Below are 23,002 nucleotides of genomic sequence, written 5' to 3' on the forward strand. Positions count from 1 at the left end.
ACTGCGTTATAATTCCGACCCGTGTTGCTGCAAGCCGTCGGAGAGTGTCACGAACGTGACTGGATCGCGAAATGTGAGGGTATTTGGTCAAGGTCGTATTTGAATGAATAGTTTCTGTGGCATTCTGATCGACGATGGCCATTGATAGATGGGTGGAAACAAACACATGAAGTTATATTATAGGTAAACATTGATTGTTGGAGGTTTGCAAAGAGGCTCTGCGTGAAGTTGTGCAACAATCAGTAGTGCACGACAGTAAAACAGACCCCCTAATTCGGCACCTCCCGCAGAACCGAATTTATACCGAATGCGAGCATACGCATATGATAATAAATGTACGTGAAATATATTGAACTTAACCAGGAAAGGCTGTGATTACCCAACTTGCATCTCAAAGCTGCTTTGGAGCTAGCATAGCCCACGGTCAACACTCAAGTGTCGACTGATCAATAGGAAAAATGCAAAACACAACAGAAATGAAAGACCGCGGATACAAGGACAAATGCATAGTGGGACTTGGATGAGAAGTTCCCGGATATCTGCAAAACTCTTGGTGTGGTTTTGTTCAACTGAAGCAAGTCTTGGTTGCTATAGCTAGTAATTGTACAATAACAGAGTTCCTGCATTCAGATAATTCTTCACGCACGCTCGCTACCTCTCAGCCGAACGGCCTGACCATACTTCTGCAACTTGGTGATAAGCTGATCTCCTTGCTTTACAACATCGTTGTACTGCTTGTTCTTGGAGTCAGGTCTATTGGTTTCAATAATACCTTTGCCGGTCACGCGATCAATTGTACATGGAATCCGCTCCGCTGCAATGAACTTCGCAAGGTCACTGATCACGAATTAGCAAAATTCAAGAATGTAATAGAACGACTTACCGATCCAAGAAATCTACAGAAACACCAAAGTCATTCGCCATGCTCTCCAAGCCGACAACACGGTAGCTCTGTAGCAATTGCTGGTACGCACGAAGACGCATCTCTCGAACGAACCATCCTCGGTGTTCGTATAAGTATCTATCTTGGCTGAGGAAAGTGACTTCTACTGCAGCTAAAGCGCCGAAGAATGATCGATAGCTACCGGTATACAAGCTGCTTACGAGTTCTGCAAGTGGTGAAAAGTCTATAGCGATCTCGGCGTCAGGTTGCTCGCTTCCTAAAGTGGTGAGATTGACAACTGTTTTGGCAGTGCCTGGGGTTGCTGATGAGACATCCTTCATCTCCTCATCAGCTCCTGGACCCGCTGATATCGCACCGGAAAGAGCCAGAAGTTTGTCCTCTCCATCACCCAGGATTGCTTTGATCTCCGGCGCATCAACAACCTTGGATTTGAAATCGACTCGCTTTAGCGATACAGAGCCAGCCAAAACTGCGTATACTACTAAGGAAGAATAACTGCAGAGTTCGTAGCTGGTAAATGTAGAAAGACTGTCCAACAGCAGAGGAGCTGCAAGATTATATGATCGAGTTGTAAGCAGATACAACCCTTGGTATGCCTTTAGTCGATTTCGTCGATCCCAGTCTCCGCCGCTTTCAACCAGAGCCTTCGCGCGGTCCACATGCTTCTTGACTAATAATTTGTCGCCGTAGAACAGACCAATTCGGATTATCGCAAGTACTAAATCAATCTTGGTACCTAATACGCCAGTCTTCTCAAACACCTCTTCGTAAGCCGCAATAGCTTGGTCCTAGATATCCTAATGAGCTTGGTTCATCGTAAAACTTATAGCATATACCTTGTCGCCAACTCGAGCCCAGAATTCTGCACGCTTCCCTCTTGCGGCTTGCACTTCGGTGTCTCCCGCCTTCTCTTCGGCTTCTTCCTCTTCCTTCTTGAAGCTTTCTAACTCTTCATCGTTCTCTTTTTTCAACTTCTCGTATAACGCTTCATCCCAGGGCAGATCGACTTTTGGTATTGAGTTTTTGCTTGCCACCATTCCGGCCGCGCTTGGTTTCCGTCCAGCTGATTTCGCCGCATGTGAAGAGCTCTGGCCTGAAGCATTCAGAATACCCTCAGAAGGATGTGCCAGATACCGGTATAGCGGTGCCATCTTATGCTCGTTGATCGCATCTTGAAGACTCTTGAGAGATATCTGTTGGGCTGGTTTGGCAGATGACGGGTTGGTGAGAGTGAAGATGTGTTGGGCGAGTGGTAGGAGGGGGTATTTGGCATATTGGGGATCGGAACCCATGATGAAGTTGAATTAGGGAACTGATAACTGCAAAGGCTTGGGAGATTGGACAAATACAGATGGACTTTCAGTGTGGACTTTGTGTTTGATATTTTGGATGTTGATATGAATCGGCCTTTGAAGCTCAAGCTTCCCGCGACCTCCAGGCACTAGCGTGACGCGAAGCATCCATTGCCAGGGGTGCTCCACAAGCGTTTCTGAACGTTACCTCATGCACGAAACACAACATATTCCAGTCCCAACCCAAGGGAGAGATCGCGCAACATTAAGCGTTACGAATGCGACAGAAGGACCTCTATAATCAAGTCTACATTGGATTTCTTCTTTGAAGATTGCCTGCCCTCGCAATGGCTGGCTCGGACGTGTCTCCAGTCGAGGATCAGCCTCAGCCTTTCAATGCCACCAAGCTTGAGCCTGCAAAGAAACGAAGACGCTCAAGATCACCTTCAAATTCAGCGCCCAAACGTCAGGATCGATCAGAATCTAAAGATGTCCTCGTATCGGATCCGCACAAACGTCGAAGATCACCTTCACCACAGAGTGAAGTTCGAAAACGCAAGCGCCCTGGCCAGAGAGCGCGAATCACCGATGCTGAAATCGCATATGCAAATCAAAAGAAAGCAGAACGGGAGAAGGAGTTAGAAGCGGCTCTTGCGCAGCGAGGAATCCATGATGCAGTGAAGCAACATTACAACGCTGTTCCGGAACGAGGTCGAGAATGGCGCAAGACGGACAGTCGCATCAAGGGGCTTCGAAGTTTCAACAATTGGATCAAGAGCACGATTATTCAAAAGTTTTCTCCCAATGAAGATTTTACACCGGGAGCACAACAACGAGGTGGAATGGTATTTGCTGAAGGGACAGCCCCGGAAGGTCTACTTGTCCTAGACATAGGCTGTGGAAAAGGAGGAGATCTTGGGAAATGGCAGCAGGCGCCGCAGAAAGTAGAACTCTACGTTGGCTTGGATCCAGCAGACGTGTCTATTGAACAAGCTCGTGAAAGATATGATCAGATGAGACGGGGTGGAGGTGGTAGGGGTGGCCGAGGTCGGGGCAGGGGTGGTCGAGACAGCAGACCGAGCCCAAACCTGTTCCATGCGGAATTATGGGCCAAAGATTGCTTTGGGGAGTCAATCATAGATATGGATATTGTCAGGAAGGTTGGTTTCAATCCTCAATCAGGACCAAGAGGCGGGGGAGGCTTTGATGTTGTCAGCATGATGTTTTGCATGCATTATTCCTTTGAGAGCGAACAAAAGGCGAGAAAAATGATGGAAAACGTAGCAGGTGCTCTTAAAAAGGGTGGACGTCTCATAGGATGTATACCGAATTCCGATGTCATTGGGGAGAAAGTCCGCAAATTCAATGCTCGTATCGCGGCAAAAGCGGAGAACAAAGATCCTACGGCCGTCGAGAAGGAAGCGACTGATGGCAAGGAAGTCGCCGTTTTGGAAAGTACTGAAAAGGAAGATGAACCAGAAGAGGGAGAAGCCGAGGAAACTGCGGAATGGAAAAATGACATTTATCGCGTTCGGTTCCCAGGCCCTACCCCCGCCGACGGCGTCTTTCGACCCCCATTCGGCCACAAATACAACTACTTCCTTCACGAAGCTGTCGAGGAGGTCCCAGAGTATGTTGTCCCATGGGCGTCTCTGCGCGCGCTTGCAGAGGACTATAACCTGGAATTGCAATATCACAAGACTTTCGGGGAGATCTGGGAGGCGGAGAAGGACGATGAGACACTTGGCCCATTGAGCGAACGCATGGGCGTCAGAGAGCGTGGCCGCGGGCCGCTGCTCGTTAGTGATGAGGAAATGGAGGCTGCGAATTTCTATGTTGCATTTTGCTTCTATAAAGTCTGAGGCGTTGTCCTAGATATATTATGGAGGAAGACATCGGGCAGACCCGAAATATATCATAACTCTTAATTCAACACGAATGAAGTTTCTCAACCTGCTAAAGACGCAAATGAGTTGTACCCAATGAGCCATGATTTACGATTGAATCTAAAATTCGCTCCAAACTTACGTGTTGAAAAATATTCTCGCTTAATCGTAGATATTTATCTACAGGTGTTGCGTCTTCAACAGAAATCTAAAACGTATGAATACGTTCATTTAACACTTAATATGATTGTACCCTCCTCTTATCCGAAATAAGACTGCTGTTTCACAAAGTCCTTTCGCTTACGATAGTATCGAAGGATTTAAAGTGTCCTACCGGTAGTCATGCATGTGCTCCTAGATCTTCGAAGCTCTATTTCGATATCATTTCCACAATTACCACCTCGATATTTCTTCGAGACACTAGTCTCATGATATCATCACGTCTAGATAGCCTCTTACTAACTGTATCACACCAATTCTCGCCGTAGGCCTCCCCACAAGTTAGTACACGCTCATTGTTTTAGAAAGGTGTGTACAGATACCTGCCGAACCTTTCTTGCCTGTACTCATAGAGTCCAAATCGGTTCCGAGTTATGTCGATTTCACAGCGAATGTACGTGGCTTCTTCAATCAGATGAGCCTTCTTACGGATTCTGGGGTTGTGTTGGAAATGTGAGGGGATAGAGGCAATGAATGGAAAAGGGAAGCAATTGTATGGCGAGAGAATTATGTAGTTTGTGAAAAGGATGGAGAGAGAAAATAGGATGAGGACGAGTGAAAAGTTTTCGGTCTTGGATAATGGTGAAGTAGAAGACTAGTTTACAAAGAGTTGTAGAAATTAAGTCTAACGATAGAACAATGAAAGAAAATTAAAACATTACTAGAATTAAGATAGAGTTCTTCGCTAAATTCTAAGTTGCTTTTTATGTTCCTCATTATATAGTAACGTTGTGAGCTACTTATCTAAGCCACTCGAAAGTTACTGGTTACTATAATGATTAGTTGATTGTCAGCAATCGGTTATATACTCGTAATAACTACTACACAACAGTGTTATATTGCCTACTTGCGAGCTCAGCCTCCATCATGATTAAAAGATGATCATAGTGAGTAACATGATATATGTCGTGGAAGTCTAGACTAAAAGTATCAGCGTTAGCTGTACATTTCCAAGACACTTGAGCTGCTCAAGCTATTTATGAGTAACTCAAACATAAGCAGTGTATTAAAAGAATAACCAACTCAGTCATGCCAACCATGGCTTACTCAGAAATACTTAGAGTAGAAACGCGTAGTAAGTTATCGTGAGTTGAGTAGAGTGGGCCAGAGCAGAAGCGAGTAGAGGTCATTAATCTGCTCCACTCTAATCTTTTAACAGAACTGAATACAATTTAAATGGAGTCGGGTCTGTGTAGGGGCCTCAACTCAACTTAGGTTAACTTTGAACGTTAATGGCGTAGTAAAGATAGTAGCAAACATATTGAAGTGAGAAATTGAAGAATGCCATATAGAAGACATAATCAAAGAGAAATTGAAAAATTGCAACAGTAACAATACATGTAAATTCGAAGTAAAAGAGTAATAAGCTAGCAAGTGATAAAACTGCACTGCAGTTATGGAGCTATAACCAAAGGCAAACCAGTAAACCAAAAAATAACAATACAAATAAGAAAGCAAAGCAGAGCTGACAGAGAAATCCCAAACGGCAAAAAGAGAAACAGAAACGCCATCGCAGATAACAACTTTAAAACAAAAGCCAAACCCGTAATCTAAAGTGTCCACCTAGCAGCGACTGCAGCCGGTTTCCCACCCTCTCTTTTCTCAGAGTCTACGGTGAAATCGATGGGAGTTCCCAATGGTTTATCTCCCTTCTTCCAGATCCGTGGTGGCTTGTAGGCCTTTCCTTTCTTGAGATGGGCCTGGTAAGTTTGGAGGTCCCAAGCGAAAATCTCTGTGACCTTACTACCTTTACTCGTGATGGGGAAGATCTCAAAGTATTTCAAGTGCCCTTTGGGTATTTCCCCTCTGGCGGCGTCCTGTGCGGCTTCCGTAGTTGAAAAAAAGAGATGTACTGGTTTCGCTCGGAATCTCGTCAACATTACTAGAGTATATGATACAATAGCATTTGGCAAAGTTTTGAAATCCGCGTCGGGCCCGAAAGACCTCCCGTTCTCATTGGCTTTATAGTCTAATGTCATTTGCTGGAGTACCGCGTCGGACTTGATAGTATTGATATAATGTCGCATCGTTCTACCAGGATACGCCTTTTCGAATGCTTTTTCAAATTTTGTCATGCTTTCCCATGCGGCGCCGCCGGTGTACAGAGCCATCTCGTCTGTTGCCTTTAGACCTTTGAAGGCTTTGCTGTCCATACGCTTTGCCACGGCCTTCCAGTATTTCTTCTCCAAAGGCCCATCAATTCCAGGTGGGACAGGGAGGGCCTCGATCGAGATTGGTTTAGAAAGTTTGTTCGGGTTCGGGGGGTCAGTTTTCGTTGGCTTTTTGCTGCTGGTAGTTGGCCTAGGTTTGACGATCTTGTTCGGTTCCGGGGGATTAGTTTTCACTGGTTTTCTGGCAGTAGTAGTCTTTTTAGGTTTGGTGAGCTTGTTGCCGCGAATCTCGAGAGCCAAAGAGCCGTGGCACAATCCGTCGAGGCAGTTTGATACATCTCCGTTGAAGTCGTCAATATCAGTTGAAGACGGGTTCGCAGGAAGCACTCCAGCGAATGCCAAAGAAGCACTGGCGATGAGAATTGCTTCTACTGCCGCCAAGAATGATGTAAGCTTCATCTCACTGAAGCTTCCGAGCTTGTGTGGCTGAAGTGGTGTGTGTAAATTCAAAGTCTGAGTGTAATTAAAGTGAGATGAAAAATATACTGAGAAAGGTAATGAATGAAATGAAGGGAGTTGCTGATATCTTGGAAAAACTTATCATGTTCTTTGCGGTTCTTAAGTACTGTATTGAGACGATTAGCAGGAATTGCTTAAAATAGCAATTGTTTTACCATCACCTTCGAAAGGACTGTAGAAAAAAGAATCCTGTTGGTACATCGTCAAAACATCATCTGGGAAGGGACTGTAGAGGAGTGATCATATTGGCAAATCGTCAAAAAGTCATCTAGCGAGTGACTATGAAAAGGGGATCTTGTTGGCAAACCGTCAAAAGGTCACCCGAGAAGTGATTATAGAAACGGAATCTTGTGGGCAAATCGTCAAAAGGCCAGGCTATCTAGGAAGTGATTGTAGATATGGGATCGTGTTGTGCAATCGTCAAAGCCTCATTTGGAAGCAATTGTGGAAAAAGGATTGTAGTGTGCGGTCGTCAGTGCGGTCGTCAAAGTGTCATTTGGAAATGACTGTAGAAAAGGGATCGTGTTGGTAAGGTGTCAAAAGGTCATTTGGAAGGCGCGGATGTAGCAGTTGCGAGCAGGTGTTGGTTGTGTCCAGCGTTTAGAGGTTGAAGCTTAACGGGCTATACGATCCCGGGAGTTAGATTGGCGAAGAGAGTTAGAAAGTGCTTAAAAAGAGGATGGTACGAGCTAGGAAGCAGGAGCTGAAGATAGGGCTGTGGGAAGGGAGGTAGGAACGGAGAGTTGGGATTAGGGAAAGTTGTAAAGTCGGTCATCAACACCGCCCCCAACACCAACACCTACACCGAGACCAACACCAACAGCACATACCTGCAGCCCCCAAACCTACCATTAAACTTCCATCAGCTGTACATAATTTAGGCAAGACTCCTCTCACCTATATAGTCGTCAGCGCATCCGTAAGCACCATCACAAACTCGCACAGTTACCTCCTCTTTTCACTATCAAGTACTTTGGGCACCATACGCCTCTCATACATGGCCGAATATAGACAAGCGCGCAAGATGACCACCGCCCGTCAAGATCGAAGCTTTACCTGTTTCCTTGCGCTTCCCTATGAATTAAGGAGAAAAGTTTGGGTCGAGTATCTCCAGGAGTCAACACCACTGGTCTACAGATTCCGTATCCGATACAACCTTCACTCACGGGTTAGATATACAGAGGGAGAATTCTACAGCACATACCACTATGCTCCACAGCTCAGCGATAGAGTTGTTCTTTCGGCGCCAGTACATCACTATTATGGGAGCTCTGAATGGCAGAATCTTGTCAACTCTACATCAGCCAGTCGCGCCACCCTCACAACATGTCAAGAGTCGCGCCAGATCGCACTGAAATTTCTCCCTCATGCAATTCCATTCAGGCGGCTGCCGGTTTGCTGGACTAATCCAGAAGCCAACGCCGATTTGGACGAACCTGCTGACGGCTCGAACTATCCTGAGTACATTCTTCATTACAATGGCGCTCGGGATATTATCGTCTTCCAAGACGCAACGTGGGAAGACCAGGAAGCTGTGTTTAAGATCTCACAACTCCAAAATCGCGTACCAGATGCCTTCATGGGGATGGAGCACGTCGGTATATCGATACGATCGTTTGCTCGCGGTCATCGCTCAGATCCTGGCGGAGAATTTAGTAGCTACGGAGTCACAAGGAATCAATGCGCTTGTTCCACAGATGCCTGCCGCGATGCTTGCCGATTCGAGCCTTTACCTCGCTTCCTCTCCTGCTTTCCTTCGTTGAAGACTTTCTATATTGCCCGGGTGTCTGACGATGGCGACGACGGAGGTGATACGTTGACCGGCTTGCCTGTATCCCTTGAGAATGCAGATTGTCACTGTATGGACAGCCTAGACGAAGAGTTAACCGTCGATCGAAAGCATAGTTGGCCGGTAATCAAGTCAGCGGACATCAACAGGTGGTGTGTGGTTTGGGATGAGCGAACGGGATGTTTTCCGGTGCACTCTCGCGTTGAACTCACTAGGCGGTACTGGCGCGCCAAGTTCCCATACTACAAGGAGATGAAGCATTTGGATATCAAATTCATAAGACGACTGGATCCTGGTGGCATTCGAGAGGACCCAGACGTGGATATGGTTGTAGACAACGCTGTTGCGGCAAAGACGCGGAAGGAGGCGCTCAAATATAGATTGCACAGTATTTTAAGGGTTACAAAGCGTCTGTTGAATCGTTAGCTAGCACCAGTAGGATGGGTGTATCAATACCAAGAACCTTAAGAACATTCTGATAACATTGGCTTGTGGTATATTCGGGGAGTATGACAATACGCAAAGAACCAGCACAAGTCTAAAAAGGAGTTGGAAGATATTGAAGCCTTGACAAAGGATCCTCAGATCCTCAGAATAACTGAAAGGTAGACTATTAGAGGATGATAGAAGGTTCAAAAGCCAGTGAATGTGTTCTTCAAATTGATGATCCATGTCGGGGAAATGCTTATCGCCGCTACTCCTACTGTAGAAGTGCAAGGGGCTTGTGCGACTTGATATCCCGATCATCCTCATTGAAACTCTCTCCCCATCCCAACCAAGGCAATCATTATTTCACCCAACGTCTCGTTTGTAAGGTTACCACCATTGCGATTTCCCATTTTGGGCCGGATATTGTGTTTTCTTGTATCCGGCCAACTCAGAACCTCCTTTCCTTCTATTTACTTGTCAAACATCAAGCTGGCGGTGAGACGTGACAACCTCAACACGATTTAAATCCCACTTCCAATCACGCTCCACGAAGTCCTGTTTACACTCCATACCGGATCAACCAAAATCGTTGCGAGGAGTTAGTCAGTGCCAGCGCGGCAAGCTCTGTACCTAATTGATTTGGCGTCTTCCGCGCCGAGGTCAAGCCCATGGCTTCTCTCCATGCGTCATTATCATTATCATGGTCTTTATCGGTGAGAGGGTCGAGGGGTCGTGGAGTTCACATCTCAGCGCGCCATATATCGACCAGCTCCCGCTCTTCACATAATTTCTTTTCTTGCCCGTGGACAGCAAGAACTTCAGGTATGTGGGATTTTTTCTTCTTCTCCAATTGCTCCTCTCATGATTGCCAGCATGGGGTTGGACTCACAGAATCCACCCGGTGTCGGCCAGATACGGGCCTGCATGTAGGGTATGGTGGGGTCATGCGTTGGGCGGTTTTCGTTTGGCAACTTTTGTTTCTTATTTCTGAAAAATATTTTATATCCCTCATTCTGCGTGGATGCTGAAGGTTCTTAAAACATATATTCTTATTCTTATTCTTTTGCAGAAACCCATTCTCTTCTCTCTGTTCGCAGTTCAAACTACACGCCACTTCGCACCATGTCGACCACTACTACCCTTCGAAGTCTTAACATCAACAACATCAACCCCCACGTCAAGGAAGCAAAATATGCTGTGAGAGGAGAACTTGCTGTTCGATCCGAGGAGTACAGAGCCGCGCTCGCAAATGGCCCTACCGACAAGCTTCCATTTGACAAAGTCATATCTGCCAACATTGGCAACCCTCAACAATTGGACCAGAAGCCAATTACCTTCTTCAGACAAGTGTTGAGTTTGGTGGAGTACCCGCCGCTGTTGGAAAAGGAAGATGTGCTGCTCAATCAGCTTGGATACAAGAGCGATGTCATTGCGAGGGCGAAGTGGCTACTGAAGACTGTTGGCTCTGTAGGCGCCTACAGTGCGAGTGCTGGTGCGCCCGGGATCAAGGACAGCGTTGCAAAGTTTATTGAGCGTAAGTCGCGGCTCCTGGAGGATTTTGGATTTTGCTAACACACCTTTGATTAGGACGAGACGGCCACTCCGCAGACCCTAAGGACATCTACCTTTCCGCCGGTGCCTCCTCTGGTGTCAACACCCTTCTTCACGTAATTTGCGCAACCCCTAAGACCGGTGTCTTGGTTCCTATCCCACAATACCCTCTATATACTGCATCGCTGTCGGTTCTTGATTCGAAATGCGTTCCATACTATCTCGACGAGTCCAAGGATTGGGGAACGGACCTCGAAGCCGTTAAGGGTGCATATGAAAAGGCGGTGGCAGAGGGAATTGATGTCAGAGCTATCGTCATAATCAACCCTGGAAACCCAACCGGTGCGAGCTTATCGGAGGATGATGTGAAGACTATTATCGATTTTGCCGCGGAGAAGAAGCTTGTGATTATGGCAGATGAGGTTTACCAGACCAACGTCTTTGTTGGAAAGTTTCACAGCTTCAAAGGTGTTCTGAGAAACATGCAAAAAGCAGACTCAGAGAAGTACAAGAACGTCGAGCTTGCTTCATTACATAGTATTTCCAAGGGTATGGTAGGAGAGTGTGGACACAGAGGTGGTTACTTTGAACTTTGTGGATTCGACCCTGAGGTTCAGGAGCAAATTTACAAGTTCGTTTCTATCAGCTTGTGTGCCCCAGTCATCGGGCAATGTTTGGTGGAAATGATGGTCAACCCACCAAATGAGGGTGAGCCAAGTTATGAATTGTACAAGAAAGAGTACGATGGTATCTTTGCTGGCCTCCAAACAAGAGCCACCGCTCTGTACGATGCCTTCCAGAAGATGGAGGGCGTCGAATGTGGCAAGCCTCAAGTACGTGTCTTACCTTCATCGGATTTCAACATGCTAATTTTTTAGGGCTCCATGTACCTTTTCCCAACCATAACCCTCTCGGATAAAGCCGTGGAAGCCGCAAAGAAGGAAGGTCGCAAACCTGACGAGTTCTACGCTTTCCGCTTGCTCGATGCCACCGGAGTCTGCGTTGTCGCCGGTTCGGGATTTGGTCAGAAGGAGAACACCCTTCATTTCAGAACCACTTTCCTTGCGCCTGGTACCGAGTGGGTCGGCAGAATCACAAAGTTCCATTCCGAGTTCATGGATGAGTTCAGATAGACAGCCATATTTTTAACGATCAGTTTCGAATATTCGGAGTCATAAAGGGGCGTTTGGTAGAAAGATATCATAGAGCTTGTTGATAGGGTCTTCTATATGCCGTTGGGATGGACATGTGGTCAAGAAAACTCTCGGGTTTGGATGTGGTTGGCTACTTGAGTGTTATCTCACCTGCTCACAGTTGTTTATATGAAATTGTGATGTTGATGTTTATGTTTACTCTCTGTTGCTATCTTTCTGGTTGAGTTGATGCCCCACCCTCGGTCTTATCAAATTCCCTGAGTTATTAGCAGACGTACATTGTAGATCGCGTTCTACAGGGGATGCAAATCTCCGAAATCGTCTCCAAGATCTCTCAATGACGATGAGGTATAATATCTTCAAGTATAGCAGCCGCTTCATAGAAAGGTAATCTTATGAAGATTTTGGTCCAGCAATTTATGGATACTTGTAGTCGTCTTCATAATCGACCAAGCAATAGGATTTAGTCACTTTCGCATACTTTATTTGAAGCAACAAGCCTGCAATTTCCCATTATCAACCCGGAATATAGCACAATCTCGACTTCAGATGCCAAGCGTGAATTATGAAGTTGAAAAGTATATTTAAGTGCTCATCAAGAAATAATTTATCTTCTTCTGGAATTCCCATCACTAAGTGGAGACCCAACTCCTGCCACGTGAACGAAATCCACCCAGACCCGACAGATTTTAAGCGACGGAGACTAACCTCCACAAGGAGTTCTCTTGAAGATCCCTTCATGTTTCAACATCGAGGACAACATGGCGAGGACCCGAGAGGCTGCAGGGACGGAAGCACTGGGAATGGTCGATGTCTCTTCCACGAACGCCTGCATTGTCTGGACCGCGGCCTCGATTCATTGCGCTTGTTCAACGATCAAAAGATGCTCCGACATCATCATTTCTCTGCCATCGGAAGAATCCTGCTCGGCGGCGTCAGCTTATATACAGACGAGACTCGAGCCAACCGGAGGATATGCTTCAGATGAGCACGGCCTTCGAGCACTGCGCTTCTTGATGACAACATGATGTTTCTCACATCATGAGCAGGGCTCTCCAGGTTTGTCAAACCGGGTTTTGCAAAGTGGGCGTTCTATATCCCTGCTCGATTGTTTTCCGGAATGATCGTGGAAGCCTTGGTGGATTGTAGGAGATTTTTATGAGATTCGATTGTACGGCTGATGAAACCCATCTCCAAATATTGAAAAGAACTGGAACGGAAGCCCGTTGGAGAGTATGATTGTTTGGAGCAAAACTCATCTGGATCTCGGTAAGTGAATTTCCTATCAAGATAATCGTCAGTGCTTTGACCGATGAAACCAGATCCATCCTGGCTAGTAGAGTTGGCACAAACCATATGGTTCGACTCGCTTTACGAAGCTTTCTGGCCTGTTTTTCAATTCGTCAATGATACGCAGCTTCTGTGCGATAGATGAGATCTAAGCAGATCCCACTTCATCAACCATCGACCGTTGAATTTTATTCGCCTTGCAGATTCGGAGCATATCACTCTTCCGGTAAGGCTTCTTCCACATGCAGCAATATTCGAGACGCCCTGGTTTTTGGGCTGTAGCTAGAAAATGATATATTCGGGGAACCCACAGCCGTTGGACCGACATTCCAGTGACGGGTGCGGAGAGGTCATATTATCGTTTCACCAGCATGCCCAAGTACCTTTCGATGAGGGGCTTTCGGAGGATGTTAGATGCTTGAACCTGATCAGTGGAGGGGTCTATGGCCCGCATTGCCAACTTCAATCTGTTGGCATATCTTACTTTGCACACTCGCGCCTCATCTGCCATCAGGTCCGAGAGCAGAAAAAATCCCATCATGTATTCGTTCGGAGGATTAAATGAATTCTGACGCAAGAGTATATACGTTCGGGTGTAGCCATGTTTTCCATCTTTACCAATTTTCTAATTTCCAATGGAGTCTTCCCGTGGTGATAGTAGTCCTACTATCCATTCCCCTCCACCATTTTCACGTCTTCCCAGCCCTCCAATCTCGAATTTCGATTTCAAGATCCACGAGGATTTCCTTTTGCGCACCATGGACGACGAGAATAGTTCTGATTCCGGAAGGACAGCCGCTGTTCGACAGCCTGACGCTGACGAGTCAACCTTCTTCGACTTACACCCGCCAGCGCCGGATTCGAAGCATGTTAAGATTGAGGATGTGATGGCGCGGCTGATGTCTACTGAACACCTGAACTTTATTCTAGATGATCAAGCTCTCTTTTCTAGGTTCTCGGCTTTCTTGAACCAATACTACTCACACATGGTCCCGACCCTCATTCGATACCTGGAGATGAGGAAAGCTGTAAAAGCAATCGAGTTCGCCAACGCGGTAGCAAGGAGGATCAGATGGCCTTCACATACCGACACTGCGAAGTTCAGTCGCATACAAGCGGGTGCGGTAGATGTACGATTCGAAGACTACGCTGCGAGAGAATTACTCTTGTTATGCTCTGAAGCGTTGCCTGCTTTTGTTACGCATACGGTGGTGGATGTTGTTGCGGATTGTATAATCAAGGATATTTCTGGACAGGTCATACCCGTAGTGAGGGATCTTGTGGGAAGTTTGGCGGAGGTGTTTTGTCTTACGGATCCTTCGTTACATGATAATCCAATCATTTATGCTTCAGAAGGTCAGTTATTTTGCTTTTGTTAAAATGTTCCCCATTATTTTGGGCTTTCCAGTTATCATTGTTCCCCTTTCTCCCAAGAGTTCCGATCTGCTCGAATATCCAATGTTGAGCTGGCGGCCCAAATGTGCCTCTCTTTGAGTTCGCTGGAGTTCTTAAAGCCGAGTGTTCCTATAGTCGTTTATACACACCAGTTCCTCGAAGACTTAACATAGCCACACCCCAATTTACCACAGAGACTTTATCTGTTATCAATTAGATTCTGGTGTACTAAAATTATCATAGAATTTCACAAAACCACCCAATATGGCACCACCTACGCAATTAATCGAAACTGTCGATTTCTCCAAGGTCCAGCAACTGACAAGAATACCACCATGAGGATAACACGAGCCGTCTCGCTTGGAAGAGAATGTAACGAACTCTTACTCAACTAGTAAGGACCTTCCTTCTATCGTATACCACAAGTACTGATAAAAACAGCCGCAGAGATGGAACACCATTCATCAATCTCCTAATGTGCGCTCCCCTCTACGATGACCGCGGCACCATCCGCTACTTCATCGGCGCGCAGATAGACGTTACAGGGCTTATTTCAGAAGGCATGGGCATCGAGTCCTTCCGCTCTCTTCTCCAGAAGCCAGAACAAGAAACAGATCGACGTTCATACGACACCACTCAATCTAAGCGCGTCAAAGACACACTCGACAGATTACAGGAACTAACCCAGATGTTCAGCCACGACGAGATGGAAGTAGTATCCAAGATGGGCCGTAGTGACGACTCTACCGACACGAGTTCCATCCGCTCAGGCGTCCCAACAAGCGTCAAATATAGAAACCGCGCGAAGAGGATTATAGGAGCAGACGAGATGTTAGGCGAGGGCTTGAATCTGTCACAAGTTAACTTGAGTACTTCGCAGCACCACTCCCTCCCAGGCGCCTATCAGCACGTAAGTCTAATCCCTTGACCCAACCACTTTTCATCATCTAACATCTCTTAGTACCTCCTCGTCCGCCCCGCCCCCTCCCTCCAAATAACCTTCGTCTCCCCATCCCTCCGCATCCCCGGCCTCCTACGCACCCATCTCTTCTCCAAACTCGGCGGCCCCGCCGCCACCATCTCCGCCCTCCAAGACGCCTTCCGCGACGGCGCCGCCGTAACCGCCAAAGTGCTCTGGCTCCCGAAAAACGCGCAATCTGGGGAGCGGCGTGCCGGTCAGGAGGTGCGACCGAGATGGATCCGCTGTACGCCGCTGCTAGGCAGTGATGATCGCGTGGGCGTCTGGATGATCATCCTCGTGCCGATTGAGGAGAAAGTCAGGTTTGGACGGAGGGATGTGCATGTTGGGGGCATGGTGGATGAGTTTGCGGTGGAGAGGATGAGGTTGGCGAGGAGTGAGAGTGGGACGCCGACGGGGTCGAGGAGGGGCGGGAGTGTGGACCAGGCTGGGAGGTTGCCGCCGCGGGTGAGTAGTCGGAGTAGGGCCCCGAGTGTGAGGGATGGGGAGTTGTATGCTGAGTACATGAAGGATTCGAGTCCGCCGAGGGGGTAGAGGTTGGATTTTGGTTATGGATTTGCGAGTTTGGGTTTGGGTTTGGGGGGTTAGATATGTTGGGATACCCGGTATATGGATGGCGTTTGTGGGATGTTTGGAGGTGTAGAGTGATAGATATATGAAATAGTCTTCTTGTACATATAATTCTACCTAGTGTCTTGAGCTCATGAGAAATTCGCTTCGCCTAATCGTCTCGTCACGGTGTAACTCTTTGGCTATGTAGTCCTCGAGAAACTTCGCGTCTATGAATGAGATATGGTCGTCGATTCTGTGAATTCAAGGTCAGTCGTTCTTCCTCTCTTATTTTTAGAAGATTATTAGGGCGTCCACTTTCCACTTACTGACTTCTTTGCGAGTGATATGAGATTACAAGCTCGGAGCTCCCTAGGAAAACCTCAAGTGATTCTTCTTGAACTGACGTAGAGTTTGGATAGTGAGCCTAGGAGGTCATGAAATTTGACATGAGGGAAGTTCTAAGTATATAGTAATACGAAAATGATATATGTGCACTCGTCTAATCTCTACCTTCCTGTAAATACTACCCCATCTGTCCACGAACATCAAACTCAAATCTACGCCCTCTCAACCATCTCCCCATCCACAGCCCCCGCCCTCTCCGCCTTCGTAGTAGCATAACTCTGCTGAAACAAAAACCCAGGATGCCACACATTAACCACCAAACACGCCACAATACACATCACGCTATCGAGCACAATAAACGCAATCTCATCCTGCATAATCGGATTCCGCCACCCGCCGGCCATTTCCGCGATTCGGTAGATACAACGAATCGTAATCGTCACGTACGCGGTTACAATTGCGGCGAGCAGGCCCTTGAATTTCGACGAGTTGCGGAGCGCGAGCGTGGATTCGTTCCATTGCCCCTGGAAAGAGCGGATTTTGAGGAATACGTCGAGCGAGAGGAGACCGAAGATTAGGAGCGTGAAGACTTGCGAGCAGAGACCGACCATCATGATGTTGTTGCCCACCGGAGACACTTTGGTGGAGCGGGAGGCGATTACGGCGCCGAGACTAGAGATGTTAGGGGGGAGGTGGGGGAATGTGGAGGGGAGACGAACGATTGGATTACGATGGAGGCTATGTCTGCGAAGATAAAGATCCAGGTGTAGAGTCTGGGTGCGAGGCGGGAGAATTTGCGGCCGTAGATTATGATACTGGGGGGGTTAGTGGTGGTATTTCTTGTGGGTGTGGAATAGGGTATACTCACATATGTTTCAAAGTCAAGTATATCCCCCCGGCCAGAAACGCAGGCGCTACAGTTCCAGGAACAAGCACAATCGTAAGACTTTCAATAGAGTTAGTCGAAAGCTTGTCGAGTATTATAGAAAAGTCCTTACTTGGTTCGACTGAATGGGTCGTTTCGAAGTAGAAGCCGTCCAACATAACCTGTTACAGTCAGTAATCTGCTGGAGCAGAGAATAACCAGTATATGGACTTACCAGCAGCTTCACCGAATGCACCAACCCCAAAGGCAATCATAAAAGTCCATGACCGCGATCGGACACCTTGGTAAATATGCGCGATACATGATAGAGCGAATGCGACGAGAAAGAAGTAGGTTGCGCCTTTGTTTGGGAGGTATCCGTATACCTGGGGGGAAATGATTAGCTTGCGGCCTGGTATACGAAGACAACGGTTCCACTCCGAGATATGAACAGAGACTGATTCAAGAGCTCTGAAATTCAACTCCGGCTGTATACATGTCACCCAAAGAAATCAACTAACCGAGAGAGACAACGGACAAGTCTCCTTTGTACACTTTGCCTTCGCGCGCTCTTCCAGTAACGAGTACCCGGCGTTCAACAAGATAGACAACATAGCTCAAAACACAAGAATATCCAAAAACACAACACAGAGAAGAAGATGTCACAACAGAAAGAAACACATCCCCATTATCTACGACCCAAGATCTCGCAATTCTACCCCCCTCGGAATCCTCTCCTTTGGGACGCTGGGTCGCGTACTCGCTGGGACGTGATTGCTGGAAATATAAATCATGAATACGAAATTTCTTGGGGTAAACATTTCTATTGGTTGGAGAATACGGATACGCTGATTGCGCATGTGTAACCAATGAAGCGTGACTTGGCTAGCGCTGCCGAGCCCTCGGTTGGACAAGAACCCTTTATTTTCTTCTCTTTTGGGCGGTGCTGCCGATGTTGCGAAGCGTCTGGACCGTGGGCCGAGCAATGGATGTTGGAAATCAATCTTCTTTGCCTGGGCAGCTTCTTGGCGAAGAGGATGAATTCGTACAGAACGAATTGCCAAGTTCAAGGTGTTCAACTCTGGTGTTGATTTCTCATTCGCATTCCCCGCCGCTAAATCCGCCTGCGAACTTGAGCTTCGATTTGAGAGCGCTGTCGAATCCACCCAAGTATATTAGGGATGCGCATACTGGGACGTCGAAACGGTTAAGGGAGTGGTTGAGTCGTGATGAGGGGTTCATTGCGAGACGCGATGCGATTAGACTGCACATATTAGAGGCGATGAAAGAATCCGAGCAGGTACAGGACGAGGAGAAGAGTGCCAGCTCGGAAGCCGAAATCGAAGACACAAAGGACGAAGGCACAGATGCGACGCAGGTGCAAGATCTCGAAGAAGAGCAATCCGAGGGAAGTGAAGATGAAATAAGCTCCAGTGGGTCCGCGCCATCCGAAACTAAGCAAGCTTCCGTCCAGGAACTAAGGGTTGGCATATTCTGCCAGATGGGACGACATAGAAGTGTTGCTATGGTTGAGGAGCTGGCGAGAATGAAGTGGCCTGAGTGGGATGTGAGGGTCGAGCATAGAGATGTGTTGAAGAAGAGAGGGGAACATAAGAGTGGTGGGCGGCATGGCAGGGGAGGGGGGAGTAGTAGTAGGTTCGCGGAAGAAGAATGGTGAAGGAATACCCATGAAGTGTTTGAACAGGAAGGGCTGATCTAATGTGGGAGGCGAGGCACTACGCGGTCATGAAGAAAGAGGGTAGTTTCAACGGTAAGAGAGACGAGGTATGATATCTTAAATTTTCATTAGAAATGCTCTCTTACACCCGACGCCCCTGAGTAAGCAAGTGTTTTATGAGTGTAACACTCAATACCAATCTCGCCAACTATGTAGGTGAAAGTTTGTTTAGTATACTCCATTTTCTTACCTATACTTGGAGTACTTAATTCACAGTCTAGCGTCATTTCTGGGAATCTTTATATACCACGAATGTAAAAGTTCGCATCGAAAAGAATGAAAAGGAGCTCAAACTTGCAGGTCAGGACGATCGAAGCACATATATAATCCACACCTAAAAGAATAGAACTTCTTTAGAAATGAATCAACTGTCGATTAATGAAATGCTTTCTCAAGAATCTGCAACCAATTTCTACGGAATAAATGAAATGCACACATATGCTGCTGTTCTTACTCATCCCATGGTATAGAATATCCAGATTTCTTCCTCCCGCCAAGTCCCAGTATCCGCTTCGCGTATTTCACATAGCCTATGCATTCCCGACCAATTACCACATACTCGTCCGACGACTTTGGCTCAGGTTCCACTCAACACCAAGACAAAGTGCTTACCTGCTGACAGTGCAATTAAGCACTGAGGCTCCGCGGAGAATGCCCTCTGTGGCAGCAATACAAACCTGAAATGACGGTTCTACAGCATGGGAAGGATTCATGTGAGTTGATGAGTTGAGCAGGATATAGAAGGATGAGTAAGTAGGATATCGAGATGTGCATATGAGTTGAAGGACTCGAAAGATGTGAGGTTGGTGAGAGGATGTATATAAGTCAAGACACCTATCTCAATTCAATAACTCATCAACCTACAACATCACAGCATTACCCATCTAAGCATCCAACCATCTAACAAGCATCCAAACATCCAAATAACAACCCGTAAACACACCACCAACCTCACACCATGTCAACAATGCACGCAATAAACCTCCTCAAAGTCCCCTCCTGGTCTTCCTCCACAGTAGCCTCAACCACCGACTTAACCTACAACCCCACGCACCCCCTCCCCGTCCCCTCCCCAACCCAACTCCTCATCCGCATCCACGCCACAGCCATCACCCCCTACGAACTATCCTGGGAATACCCTCCCTCCGCCACAGAACCGCGTATCCCATGCCACGACATCGCCGGCGTCGTAGTCTCCGCCCCTGAAGACTCTGGCTTCCAAATCGGGGATAGAGTATTCGGCCTCCTTGGTTTTTATGGGCAAGGGGGGTTGGCGGAGTATACCGTCGCGGAGGAGAAGTATCTCGCGAAGATCCCGGAGGGAATGGGGTTTGTGGAGGCGGCGAGCCTCGGGCGAGCTGGGTTGACGGTGTTTGAGGGGTTACGGGTACGGAATGGGGGCGTGGTGAGGGAGGGGAGTAAAGTGCTTGTTCTTGGTGCTACCGGGGCGGTGGGCAGGATGGGCGTGCAGTGTATCCGGCATTGGGTTGGTGCGAGCGGGAAAGTCATTGCGATGGGTGGAGAAGGGACGGCGGAGTTGAAGAGTTTAGGTGCGGATGCGGTGTTTAATTATCGAGAGGAGCCGAATTGGGTGGATTTGGTGAAAAATTTGGGGGAGGTAGATGTGATTTTTGATTGTGTTGGGAAGAAGACTTTGGAGGTTGCTATTCCGCTTGTTAGGAACGGAGGGAAGATCGTGACGATTGGGAGTCCGCCGCCGGCGATTTCGGGGGTTAAGGGGTGGGATGAGGTGGAGAAGAGGGGGGATGGGTTCTTTTTTATTGTGGACGGGGATGGGGATTTACTTGGGGAGGTGGCGGGGTTGTATGAGAAGGGGGTCATTAAGGCTAGTGTTAGTAATGTTGTGGAAGGGTTGAGTGAGAAGGGTGTTCAGGAAGGCTGGGCTTTGGCTTTGAAGGGTGGTGTTAAGGGGAAACCTGGAACTACTGTGGTTAAGGTTTTGTAGATTTGCAGCTTTGTATATATTAATGGTGGTGGATTGATAATGAGCGTGCATTTAGTGACCGAAGAATGGAATTGAAAAGCGTTTTCCTCGGAACAGATTTCAAAAACACCTGCCGCTTACATCGTTCATATGATCGAATTTGGCCCGTTACCAAAAAGACGCTTAGGATCATACTTCTTCTTCAACTCAACCAATCTATCGTAATTGACGCCGTATAAAACTTTTGGGCCAGCACCCAGGCCTAATCGATCATTAGCAAAGAAAGGACAGAAGTGATGATGCTAATACCGTCATGATTCATGTATTCTCCAACAGTAGTCTTCGTAAGACTATCCACATTGCCCTCAGACATCTTTCTCAGTCTATCGGCCCGAGTCTTCGCATACATAGTCCTCGTCCATTCTCTACAGACTGAATCGTTTTTAGGGTCAGTCCAGCCCGGTGCAAGAATAATGCCCACGATTGCACCACGGTTCGCGAATGCGGTTGATGTTTGAGAAACCTAAGCGATCTCATCAGCAACAATGACAAGGGCAGTGTGAAAACAAGTATGGGGGCTGGCCCTACCTCCATCATTTTCTTATATGGAAAATACTCGAAAATAACAACACTCGCTTTCGCATCCGGGACTCTAGCCACAAACTCCTCGAAGTCTCTCAAGATCTCTTCTGCAAAGTCGACAGCGACCGGCACAAGTATCGATGAACCCTTGAAACTCCGTCTGAATCCGGGCCCAAGCACATGGTTCAGCAAGCTGTTACAATTATCATAAGGAACCGATGCAGTTGTATTGAGGAAAGGATTAAGCGAAAGAAGCGGCTCCAGAAAGGTCTCAGCCTCTTCTTGAGGCCCATTGAAGAAAACAGCGACTAAAATAATGACTTCGAATGATGGCGGAGGAGTTCCATATGCAGGAAGCAGGGTGCATCGCCCATCCCCGATATCAAGCAGGTGATTGGCAGCGGTAAACACGTCTCTGACCCGCTCCCTGGGGAAGAAGAGAAGGCCTGCCCAAGTATCATTTTTCTGATCATATGCCTGGTAGGTCAAAGAAGTCGCTACTCCAAAACTAGCACCAGCTCCTCGGATCGCCCAGAAGAGATCCTCGTTTTCAGACTCAGAGCACTTTTGTACGCTCCCGTCGGCGAGCACAACTTCTGCCTCTAGCAGATTGTCAATTACCAAACCGTATTGTCCCATAAGATGTCCGTAACCGCCACCAAGAGTAAGACCGCCAATACCAGTGTCGTTGACAGTACCGCCAACGGTAGCTAGTTGGTGGTTTGCAAGTGCAGTGTCTACGTCTTCCCATCGACAACCTCCTTGGGCCGTGACTGTTTTATTTGTAGGATCAACAGTAACTGCTCTCATTTTGGCCAAATCAATATGGATTCCGCCTTCACTAGATGAAGAACCACTGGTTGAGTGACGTCCGCCGACCTAGAAGTGTTAGCAAACAGCGTGGAATCATAATAAATAAGAACGAAAAGGTGATCACGTACAACAGCAACCTCAAGACCACTGGCAGCGCTGTATTCCACGGCCACACAGACATCCTCGACTGTCGCCGGGAAGATTATAATACTCTATCCTACCATCAGCTATTGGGCCTGCATAACCTGGTAATGTCATACGCACACCCTTTCTTACGCTGGACTCAGACCATCTTGCAATACTCTTTTGATACAACTCCGGCGGAGAGTCGTCCTTCGTCACGATCTCTGCTGTCTCGGAGAGCCTAGCTCGAAGTTGTTCGAGGTCAAGGGTTTGGACTGAACCCATTTTCGAAGGAGAGACAGTGGAGCTGAAAATCTTAGGAGGCTTGCTTGCTCTAGTGAAGGATGAAGGTTTCGGGGATGTTGGTGTAGTCTATGCGATGTGGTAAATACCTCAGAGTCGTACCTCCCTCAAATATTGTAATACGACGAAGGACGAACTTCGACTGCTGTACGACGTCCCACGACAAAAGAGACGAAACGGGACAGGCAGAAGAAGTATGGTCATTAGTTGTCTTCGAC

General features: G+C 47.4%; 10 protein-coding genes across 10 annotated transcripts; 6 read left to right on the forward strand and 4 right to left on the reverse strand.

Moving 5' to 3' along the window:
• Positions 1-638: 638 nt before the first annotated feature.
• Positions 639-2,196, reverse strand: GLAREA_01374 (Winged helix DNA-binding protein; the record flags this gene model as incomplete). The annotated part of the gene is made up of 3 exons (XM_008088590.1): positions 639-837; positions 884-1,692; positions 1,741-2,196. 3 exons carry the CDS (start codon positions 2,194-2,196, stop codon positions 639-641), a joined length of 1,464 nt encoding a protein of 487 aa, XP_008086781.1.
• A 347-nt stretch (positions 2,197-2,543) lies between these two features.
• On the forward strand, positions 2,544-4,058 carry GLAREA_01375 (S-adenosyl-L-methionine-dependent methyltransferase; the record flags this gene model as incomplete). Its single annotated transcript, XM_008088591.1, has 1 exon — positions 2,544-4,058. One exon carries the CDS (start codon positions 2,544-2,546, stop codon positions 4,056-4,058), a length of 1,515 nt encoding a protein of 504 aa, XP_008086782.1.
• A 1,793-nt stretch (positions 4,059-5,851) lies between these two features.
• GLAREA_01376 (uncharacterized protein) lies at positions 5,852-6,871 on the reverse strand (the record flags this gene model as incomplete). Its single annotated transcript, XM_008088592.1, has 1 exon — positions 5,852-6,871. One exon carries the CDS (start codon positions 6,869-6,871, stop codon positions 5,852-5,854), a length of 1,020 nt encoding a protein of 339 aa, XP_008086783.1.
• Positions 6,872-7,928: 1,057 nt separating this feature from the next.
• GLAREA_01377 (uncharacterized protein) lies at positions 7,929-9,146 on the forward strand (the record flags this gene model as incomplete). Its single annotated transcript, XM_008088593.1, has 1 exon — positions 7,929-9,146. The coding sequence occupies one exon, from the start codon at positions 7,929-7,931 to the stop codon at positions 9,144-9,146; it is 1,218 nt and encodes a 405-aa protein (XP_008086784.1).
• A 1,125-nt stretch (positions 9,147-10,271) lies between these two features.
• On the forward strand, positions 10,272-11,833 carry GLAREA_01378 (PLP-dependent transferase; the record flags this gene model as incomplete). The annotated part of the gene is made up of 3 exons (XM_008088594.1): positions 10,272-10,683; positions 10,737-11,533; positions 11,579-11,833. 3 exons carry the CDS (start codon positions 10,272-10,274, stop codon positions 11,831-11,833), a joined length of 1,464 nt encoding a protein of 487 aa, XP_008086785.1.
• A 1,946-nt stretch (positions 11,834-13,779) lies between these two features.
• On the forward strand, positions 13,780-16,052 carry GLAREA_01379 (PYP-like sensor (PAS); the record flags this gene model as incomplete). The annotated part of the gene is made up of 4 exons (XM_008088595.1): positions 13,780-14,500; positions 14,783-14,933; positions 14,981-15,449; positions 15,501-16,052. 4 exons carry the CDS (start codon positions 13,780-13,782, stop codon positions 16,050-16,052), a joined length of 1,893 nt encoding a protein of 630 aa, XP_008086786.1.
• A 575-nt stretch (positions 16,053-16,627) lies between these two features.
• On the reverse strand, positions 16,628-17,894 carry GLAREA_01380 (uncharacterized protein; the record flags this gene model as incomplete). Its single annotated transcript, XM_008088596.1, has 6 exons — positions 16,628-17,087; positions 17,135-17,230; positions 17,284-17,361; positions 17,414-17,462; positions 17,516-17,666; positions 17,802-17,894. 6 exons carry the CDS (start codon positions 17,892-17,894, stop codon positions 16,628-16,630), a joined length of 927 nt encoding a protein of 308 aa, XP_008086787.1.
• A 371-nt stretch (positions 17,895-18,265) lies between these two features.
• GLAREA_01381 (uncharacterized protein) lies at positions 18,266-18,958 on the forward strand (the record flags this gene model as incomplete). Its single annotated transcript, XM_008088597.1, has 1 exon — positions 18,266-18,958. The coding sequence occupies one exon, from the start codon at positions 18,266-18,268 to the stop codon at positions 18,956-18,958; it is 693 nt and encodes a 230-aa protein (XP_008086788.1).
• A 1,018-nt stretch (positions 18,959-19,976) lies between these two features.
• Positions 19,977-20,984, forward strand: GLAREA_01382 (GroES-like protein; the record flags this gene model as incomplete). Its single annotated transcript, XM_008088598.1, has 1 exon — positions 19,977-20,984. The coding sequence occupies one exon, from the start codon at positions 19,977-19,979 to the stop codon at positions 20,982-20,984; it is 1,008 nt and encodes a 335-aa protein (XP_008086789.1).
• A 125-nt stretch (positions 20,985-21,109) lies between these two features.
• GLAREA_01383 (FAD-binding protein) lies at positions 21,110-22,766 on the reverse strand (the record flags this gene model as incomplete). Its single annotated transcript, XM_008088599.1, has 5 exons — positions 21,110-21,225; positions 21,273-21,486; positions 21,552-22,424; positions 22,487-22,570; positions 22,635-22,766. The coding sequence occupies 5 exons, from the start codon at positions 22,764-22,766 to the stop codon at positions 21,110-21,112; spliced, it is 1,419 nt and encodes a 472-aa protein (XP_008086790.1).
• Between the last annotated feature and the right edge of the window lie 236 nt (positions 22,767-23,002).

Source organism: Glarea lozoyensis, assembly GCF_000409485.1.
Source record: "Glarea lozoyensis ATCC 20868 chromosome Unknown GLAREA7, whole genome shotgun sequence".
Taxonomy (NCBI): domain Eukaryota; kingdom Fungi; phylum Ascomycota; class Leotiomycetes; order Helotiales; family Helotiaceae; genus Glarea; species Glarea lozoyensis.